The sequence below is a fragment of the Leucopleurus acutus genome (genome assembly GCF_964270905.1).
Source record: "Leucopleurus acutus genome assembly, chromosome: 9".
NCBI lineage: Eukaryota > Metazoa > Chordata > Mammalia > Artiodactyla > Delphinidae > Leucopleurus > Leucopleurus acutus.
This window is the reverse complement of record NC_139144.1, coordinates 82,012,895-82,022,509: the sequence shown is the minus strand read 5'-3', so window position 1 is coordinate 82,022,509 and position 9,615 is coordinate 82,012,895. Positions and strand designations below refer to the sequence as shown.

The window sequence follows — 9,615 nt, the reverse complement described above, 5'->3', positions numbered from 1 at the left end:
ATAGTTACATGCTTGAGACAGACTAGTATGCTTAGAATATTACATTTTAAAAGATATTGCATTTAATATTTTCTTGACACTTTTATTACATATTAAAAACTACTTATAAAGACATTCATTCACAATAAATTGGCATTATTCAAATCTTCACTTTTATCAGAAGAACACTAGGCCTCTAAGTATTATAGGCCTTACAATCAGTCTTTGGTAGAACCAAGAATATAATAGGTACCTCTTAGTATATACACATCCACAGTTTGTGAAATATCTGCTATACACATGGGAATTAGAAAATACAAAATTGGATATCATCTTACAAAACAAATTCTATGCTATCTTATTTATCAAGAGTTTACTTTGAATTTCAAAAGTGAAATGTAGTATCAATGGATTTAGTAATAACACTGCCCTCACTATGATTTTGAAAATTAAAGGCATTGGTCACAATTCCTTGTTTACCAGTCAATAATAATTCCAAGTTCAATTTGATCATGGAAGAGCAATCTTTGCTCAAAAAATTAAAATACTATCTTGGCCATGAGTTTTGATTCACATTTCAAATATAAAACTTTAAATATATAGGTATCATCACTTGCCTAAAAAAAATAAGCTAGTGAAACTATTAAATATAAAAATGTAAGGGACTTCCCTGGTGGTGCAGGGGTTGGGAGTCTGCCTGCCAATTTACGGAACACGGGTTCAAGCCCTGGTCCAGGAAGATCCCACGTGGCGCAAAGCAACTAGGCCTGTGCGCCACAACTACTGAGCCCACGTGCCACAACTACTGAAGCTCGTGCGCCTAGAGCCCATGCTCTGCAACAAGGGAAGCCACCGCAATAAGAAGCCTGCGCACCTCAAGGAAGGGTAGCCCCCACTCGCCGCAACTAGAGAAAGCCCGTGCGCAGCAACGAAGACCCAACACAGCCAAAAAATAATTAATTAATTTAAAAATAAAATGTAAAAAATATAAAAACACAAAGAATGTAGACAGGAAGCTTAATAAGCACTGAATTTGTACTTTAATAGGTTGTTTCATTTTTCTTGTTTTGAATATGTAACTGACTGGAAGTGTTTTTCCAGTTAACACTATGACAGCCCCCTTGGGTGTTGTTGAAGAGGGCTTCCACTGAACAGGTGACTTTGAGGCACCCACGGAGATCTTTCCCAGGAACACATGGAGATACTGTGACCGTTGGTGTAGAGAATGAGATATTGCTGAGAGTGGTAGAAGATATCTCTTTCCAGCGAGAAGAATGATTCCTGGGTTCAAAGTTTAGAAAGCCATCTATGCAAACATCTTCAGCAATACATACATTAATAGTATGAATGTTTCTTATATCAACTCTCTTCTTACAGTGGATGTTGGCATAACAACTGCAGTAAAATTTTTTGGAAAATTGTTGCAGGTCTTTGAGTGTGGGTTTCCCATGCACTGTGTATTTTCCACCTTTCCCAGTTTGAATAGCAAAATTCTGTGGGTTCAGGTGAAGATAGTTGCTTGAATTCCAGTATTTCCTTGTACACACTCCTTGCTCTTGGCAAAGTGCTTGGCTACACATTTTGGCTGCTAAGGTGACATTGATTACGTAAGGATTCAGTGTAGTCTTCATGTAATTGTCTAGGTTCATGCAAGATTCCTGTAAAATTATATGAAGATCAGATTATTAACATCCAAGTTGGTTCATATGTGAATTAATTCACTACATTAAGCAATTTCTAAGGAAGCACACACACACACACACACAAAACCGAGAACCAGTAAGAGCAGGAAATGTTTTATCTTTTTTTACTTGAACAAGCAAGACTATTCCAACAGTTTTTTGTAACATTTGTAAGTTTCACATGCCATTTCATGTCACTAAATAATTGACCAGTTGAGGTTTAGTATACTCTAGCCTCAGTCTTCCTCAATAATTCATAAACTAATGGGGGTGGAAGGGGCAGAATGGTACAGTGCGGGTGGAGGAATTAGAGCATGGGCTCTGGAGTCCATCTGTCCGGATTGGAGTCACAGTTCCATTAATGGCTAGCTGTGTGAGCTTGGGAATCTCTTAAGCGTTCTAAGTCTTAGTTTCCTATCTGGGAGACCTTGGACAAGTTAATTCATCTGGCAGTGTTTCAGCTTCATCATCATACAATAAGGGTAATTATAGCACCTACTTCATAGGGTTGTTGTGAAGATGACAAGATAGAAAGTACATAAAAGGGCTAACACAGGGCCCCATATCATTGGTTAGCCCTCAATGTATAAATTATATAAAGTACAAATAAATGTAATAAGTATCACATTTGTCAGACAAGTTTAAGCATTGGAAAGAGTGGTTTCTAAATTGCTAGCTCAAAACAACTAAGCGGGTTCAACCGAGTATATATTAAATGTTAATGTATAATTCAAGTATGGGCGAATTATGACAGCTCTTTTACAGATATACTTATTTGGCAGAGTATGAGTGATGAGTAACTAAAATGATTCATCTTGAAACTGATACTTTCTAAAACTGGGACTCCGTCCTTTTCAGAACGTAGAAGGTAGTTGCTTGCTTTCATGATCAGCAGTCCCATGGAGTGAGTTGGCCGTGCTAGTCCTTCAGTAAAAGATCAAAGGAAGTGGTGGGCGGGTGGGCAGGCAAGTTGAGGAACCTCACAGCTTCCACTTGGATCTACTTCCTGTTGCCTTCCTTGAGGTGGTGTCATCGGTGGTAGGCAGAACAAGGGCCTTCCAAGGATGTCCCTACCTCAGTCCCACGGAACCTGTGACCGTGTTACTTTACATGGCAAAAGGGACTTTCCAGATATGATTAAGGGTATGGATCTTGAGACGGGAGGTTATCTTGAATTATCTGGATGGGCTCAATCACAAGTCCTTAAAAATGTAGCTTGGATTTTTAAAATGAGCTGGAAGAAGGAAGACAAATTCAAAGCTAAGGGAGACTCAACCCGGCATCGCTGGCTTTGAAGATAGAGGAGAAGGCCAAAAGGGAAAGAATGCGGTCACCTCCTGAAGGTGGAGATCGCCTTAGCCACAGCCAGTCAGAAAATAGAGATCTTGATGTTATAAACACAAGGAAATGAATTCTGCCAACAACCCAAACGAGCAAATGCGGGTCTTTCTGTAGAAAGGAATGCAACCCTGCCGACATCTTGATTTTACAGCATTAAATTCATATGGGACTTCTGAACTACCGAACTGTAAGATAATAATTTTCTGCTGTTTAAACCACTGTTTGTTGTAATTTTTATGGTACCAATAGAAAACCTCTTCTTAACCCTCCAATAGCTTTACATGGTGTTTATTATACAATTCAACTTCTCTCAACTTGTATACAGCCTGATGGAATGTAACCTCTCCTTGCTCTTGTACAACTCTCCCTTACCCACTCGGCCTTAGATATACTAATTGTTTCACAGGGGTGGCAGGTTCATTTCAAATTGCACTTACTGTTCCCTCTGCCCAGAATGTTCTTTCCTCTCATTTTTAACGTGGTTGACTCCATGTTGTTATTCAGATCACAGCTTTAATTAGACAAGAGCCTTCTCAGACACCTTTCCAGTCTACTTTCTTACAGCTCTCTATTTTAATTTTCTGCATAGAATTTATCACATCGAATATTTTTATTGTTTTATATTGTTTCTATCCCTCCAACTTTAACACCGGTGCCAGGGATATATGAGAATTTATACCAAGATCAGATGACATTGGAATTGTCTACAGAGACAAGAACTAGACAGGAAGAGGAGTAAAGGGATGAGAATGTTTTGACCATCATGAGCCTATACAAGATGCAATATTTGGAAGGATCTAAAACCATTTCTCTAAGAGATAAAGCCTAGTTTATAGCATTTGTCAATACCCATGGTGTAAATACTCCTACCATGGCCAATTTTAAGCTACCAACCTGGAATCCCTGAGTGCAGAATTGGAGACCAATTACCCCACCATTATGGTAGTATGGTGTGAAGTAGCACACCATTACACAATACCATTTCCACTTAGACAGATACAGTAGGTGTAAATAACCTCAAAAGTATGGATAATAGTAAAATAAAGTAAATAATTGATACATTTTAAGTATTTGTTATCAATACTTTCTGTTTTTACCATACTTAATTTTATTCTGAGTTTTATAATTTAATTTTTAATAATGGCTGTGTTCAACAGTTCACAAAATTTCTGAATATTTAACAATCAGGTCTCATGAGCTGGGACCAGTAGAAACTGGCTCTGTCACGCCATTTGATCTAATAAGATGGAAGGAAGGAAAGGTTTTGCCTACATTTGATAACAATTGTTTTAAATCAATTCAGTCATCGCAAGTAAACTGCAATTACCATTGTCTCTAGTTGTCAGTGAATCAGGAAACACAAGTAATCCATGATTCTATTGATTTCAAATGACACAGAAAAAAGGGGAAGTAATGACAGAATTAACATTCAAAATCATCATAAATTGGGAAAGGTAGCAGAAATATATAGAACAGAGTCCACAGGGAACAATTTCAAGGCAGTGTCATTAAGTAGAAAATCATCACATTAAAGTTGAAGGACTGTCCCTGTATGAATAATACTGAAAGTGATTTGAGAGTCATGGTAGAAGTACATGAATCTAAGATTAAAGTGCAATTAAAAAAAAATGTGACAAGTAGTATGCCATGCCATCCTACTAATTGGAGAATGCCTGATTCATTCCTCATCAGAGTAAGGGTAGAGTTCTCAATTCTGAAAATTTTAAAAAAAGGAAATAGTATGGGGAATTTATAAATTGTTCTATCGTAGAATTAACAGGATCCTTGAGAAAGGAGTTTGTAGGTTTGAGAAAACAACTAATAAAAACTAGGAATACTCTTATATTTAAGAATTATAATTCTTAAATAACTTTCTGCCGTATAGAAGATTTTGCAAAAGGGACATATACCTTTCCCTGAACTTATATGTTTTATTAGTTCTCTTTACTGTTGATCAAACCAGATACAACAGAGTCTACCAAATAGGTAGGAGGGCTCAGATTACCTTAAAAGAATTTCACAAAGTTAAGCACCTTTATAAATGAAGGAAAAATATGGCTAGTCTATCTGAAGGACAAGATGTCAAAAGATCTGTTCTTAGAGTATAAAGTCTAGTATAAAGTCTTAGAGTATAAAGTTCTCTGTCGGTCCTAGGATAAGACATCTGGGCTAAGAGCTTCATTAGACATTCTCCATGGCACCCATGTCACTAATATTTCCACATCCATCAGAGAAGGAAAAGTTCAGCTCCAACTCAGCAGTGTCCATGTGACAGTTTTACTTATGCTTTGAGTCAAGAAGATTGAAGAGGTGAAGGATAAAGACCTTATATGGAGAATTAAAAAAGGATGAAAATAAAGGAAGAGAGAAAATGTTTAGGTCATGATAGTTAAAGTCTTTTTGAACTGAAGAAAATGCATTAGCAGAAAGTGAATACAGAACAAAACCAACATTTTTCCTAACAAAACAAGTTTTACTTAAAATTTTACTTAAAATAGACACTGTTAAATATAACCTGTGGAAAATAAAGAAGGATTCCTTTTCCTCTCCCTTAAGGAAACTTTGAACAATTTAGTAATATTTTCAAAAAGTAACTAAATCCCAACTGCCCACACCCTGCCCCCAGTTGTTGGCCTCCATGGTAAACTGTCATTAAATGACTAACTAAATAAAAGTGCTTAATAAACAGTAATTGGGTGAATGGAAGAATGAGTGAATACATATTGACTAGTTGAGCTCTTTTGAGAAGTGACACAGCACGGTATAGTAGAAAAAAACACCAAACACCACATAAGGAAACCAAGGTTGTAGTCCTGTTTTTGCTACTTCTTAGCCACGCAGCCTAGGGAATTTCAATTAATCTCACCAAATTTCTGTTTCCTCACTAGAAAACAGCCTTATCACACAACCACACGAATGAAAGATAGTTTGACTTAGCCACTATGAATTGAGCCCCTACTACTTTGTGCCAAACATAGTGCTTATTTTATTATTCAATCCCACAACAATCCTCAAAAACATTAAAAGTAGAAATTATTTCATCTATTTCCTATCAATTCAACTTACCCTAGTTAGACTTAAATTGAGACTTCCCCACATTATAATTCCAGAGGCACCTAGAGCAACGCTCTCACCAATTGTATTCACAAGGTCACCCTGGTAAATGTGTAGAAAGAGTTAACAGGGAGGAATAAAATGAAAGTGTTATACATAGGACAATAACACCAAAGCCAAGAATGCTGACCCAACAATAATTATTTAAATATTTCACCACTATTTATATCTATCTTTTATGTCACCACTGCCCTACTATAAGAAAAACACAAATTTTCTGCTATTATTTTAATTACTTCTATTGACAAGAGACCGGGCCCATAAAAGAAAAAATGAAAGGAACTGAGATAATACATTGTCTATACTACCCAGTTCTCCATGACTGCTAAAATATTATATGATTACGTTAAAAATGAAACATGTTTGGGGCTTCCCTGGTGGCCCAGTGGTTGAGAGTCTGCCTGTTGATTCAGGGGACACAGGTTCGTGCCCCGGTCAGGGAAGATCCCACATGCCGCGGAGCGGCTGGGCCCGTGAGCCATGGCAGCTGAGCCTGCGCGTCCGGAGCCTGTGCTCTGGCCACAAGAGTGAGAGGCCCACGTACTGCCAAAAAAAAAAAAAGAAAAAAAGAAACATGTTCTTATTTTACATTCATATAATAATGGAGAACTACCTGGGTGCATATTCCTAAAGGTTATTAAAAGTTAAATTTCACTCCCTTCAAAAATTATGTTCAGTCCCACTAAACACCATTTATGAGCAATATTCCATAGCCTTCTTACCTTGATTTTCTTACCTGAGAAAGGAATTGCAAAGTCACATCAGTAAAAACTGGACGGGCATACACAAAAACTGGAAGTGGGCTTTTAGCACTGGCCACTTTAGACATCCGGATGGCTTCCTGGACACGATTACGAACAAAGAGGGCAGCTTGTGGAGAAGATTTTAACCTGCTATTCAAATAAATGGATGGGAAAAGAGCAGTGCTTTCCTTCCACAACCAGTCGAGTGCATCGTTTCTTCTTTTCTCTATATCCCGGCAACTTCCATTGTAACTAGGTTGGTTATAATTATGATTGTAACAGTCAGGAAAAAGATAATAACCCCATAAGTGATTTGGCCGAAGTAATTTTCCCAATTTTAAAGTCTCCTGCATGAAACTCTTTGCTGCCTTTTCAAATTCCACTTTCGCTATCTTGGCAGCCTCTGGGAAAGTAATTTGTACATTTTGTTGCAGAACCAACTCGATAGACTGATCCCTGTAAATGTCTTTAGGTTTCCAGTTTCTAGCCCAGGTAGGCCTCCATTCTTCCCAGTCAATGACAGCCAAGCCCACGTTGTCGATTGGCATGTAATAGGAAATGTCTTTTTTAGCTTTGTCCAAATGCTCTTTTAAGGATCCCATCTGGGGGATTCCTCCATGCACACTTCTGCCTGTTATTTCATCTATGTGAGGATAGTAGCCAAGTCTATCAGCATAAAATAATGTAATAAAATTTCCTGTCGCACCTTTTTGGGGGTATCCTACTAAAGGGAAGAAGCTCAGATCTGGAGACGTGTCAAATCTTCTAGCACAACGGTCAGTTGGGGCATTCCAGGCCCAAAGGAAAGACATATTTGCAATAAGAGGAGATGCTGTGAAATCCATAGTCAAACAACATGGAACCAGAAGGAAGGTGAACACTGCCTGGGGTACTCCACTGGACACAACAAAGCTCCCAAAGGAGGTATGTTGAAGCCTTAGTACTCCCATCACAAAGAGGAATGACTATGAAAAGCACTTATTTCTTCTACACACTTTGCTTTATCTAATATTTGATGCAAGATATAAACACAGAAGAGAGAGAGTGGAATGAAGCCACTTTGATGGCTAAAGAGGTATAATGATGATTTACATTTAAATATTCTTCTTCATGTTTTAGGAACGTTTTGCAAGTTGCTTCATCTATAACTGGGAAAAAAAAAAAGAAATGTAGAATATATTGTTACACTACCTTTCTGTAACAGAGATTATAAGCTTTACCAAGTTCTCAACTTTAAGTGCAGGGAGTCTTATTCAGTGTTTGAAGATGGAGGACTCCAGTGCTTGAATCAATCAAATTATTTTCTCTTATGTATGATACAAATCCTATAACAGGTGGCCTTTGTCTCGTCTCTCCAAATCACTATTGAACCTGCAGAGAAATGAATGCAGCTAGTTTTCCTTGTGCCTTTCTACTTGTGCAGAGTGCCGTACCAAGCAATGTCTTAGCCAAAGACTGGTAAATAAAAATAAATTCCAACTTGAACCTCTCAAGTTCATTATTTCATGAAAGACCACTTTTTAGTGGTCTGCCAAAAAGTGAAAGCACCTCTCATAGAACTGTGACGTTTCAACTTTTTTTTCTTTTTTAAGGGAGGCATGTACAGGAGGAAGCAAAAGTCACTTCTGCCAGAGGTAATAAGTCAAAAGTTTGCTTGAAACTATTGAATCAAACAAAATCTCCTATTGAGGGGTAAGCTGAAGTGCTATTTATAACAGTGCTCCATGATATCTCAAAGGAATGTACACTCATGTTTAAAGTTAATAAAATATTTTATGACTTTATATCTTTCACTAAAAGGATTGGTTCTGGCCTAGCTTGATAAAAGCAATAGATGCACTTTATTCTTTTATAATCTTTGATAATTGAGATTGTATTGTCATTCTGATGGTCACAATGTGAAGTGTTATGGTGCATTTTGTGGTACAATAAAAATAGTCTGAGGCAAGGATAAGAAATTAAGCTACGTATTTTTTTTTTTTTTTGATGTGGACCATTTTTAAGATCTTTATTGAATTCGTTACAATAATGCTTCTGTTTTCTGTTTTGATTTTCTGGCCAGGAGGCATGTGGGATCCTAGCTGCCTAACCAGGGATCGAACCCACACCCCCTGCAGTGGAAGGCAAAGTCTTAACCACTGGATTGCCAGGGAGGTCCCAAGCTATGTATTATTTAACATTTGGTAGTTGCAAAAATTACCTACAAGAAAACATATTTAAATGTTCTGTGATTCTAGGAGGAAACTAGAACATTTATTTTAATTAGATTAGTAGCATACTGCTATATGAGGGTACAATGAGAATTGTACCACTTTTCCCATGAACATGTGGCCTTACTGTAGCAAATTATCCATTTATTCCCATTGCTGAAAGAGCAATTACTCTAAAGAGAACACCATAGACAGAATAAAATAAAATCTTAAGAACCATTACAGTCTCATGTTTTGAAGACAATGGATTTTTTTCCCCCTAATGTTTAGAACATGAAAAGGAGCTAAAAATTTTCACAGTTTAAGCCCTTATAGACTTCCTTACCTAGGACCTAGAAAATCTTCACCTAAAGTAACACGGGAGGAAAAACTAATTCCTTTCAACCACCAACTAACAGTACAAATGCCTGCATGGCAGGGAGTGGGACAAGTACATGGAATAAAGAAATGATTAGATGTCCCCATATCTCAAGGAAGGAGTAGGTTAAGCTTATTGAAATAATTAACATTCAAACCTAATATCCACATGATCATTTTATATGAGGA

The 9,615-nt window shown here is 37.3% G+C and overlaps 1 protein-coding gene across 1 annotated transcript; it reads right to left on the bottom strand.

The window, feature by feature from the left end:
- Positions 1–1,019: 1,019 nt before the first annotated feature.
- SPAM1 (sperm adhesion molecule 1) lies at positions 1,020–7,809 on the bottom strand (the record flags this gene model as incomplete). Its single annotated transcript, XM_082846044.1, has 3 exons — positions 1,020–1,637; positions 6,069–6,158; positions 6,853–7,809. 3 exons carry the CDS (start codon positions 7,807–7,809, stop codon positions 1,020–1,022), a joined length of 1,665 nt encoding a protein of 554 aa, XP_082702170.1.
- Between the last annotated feature and the right edge of the window lie 1,806 nt (positions 7,810–9,615).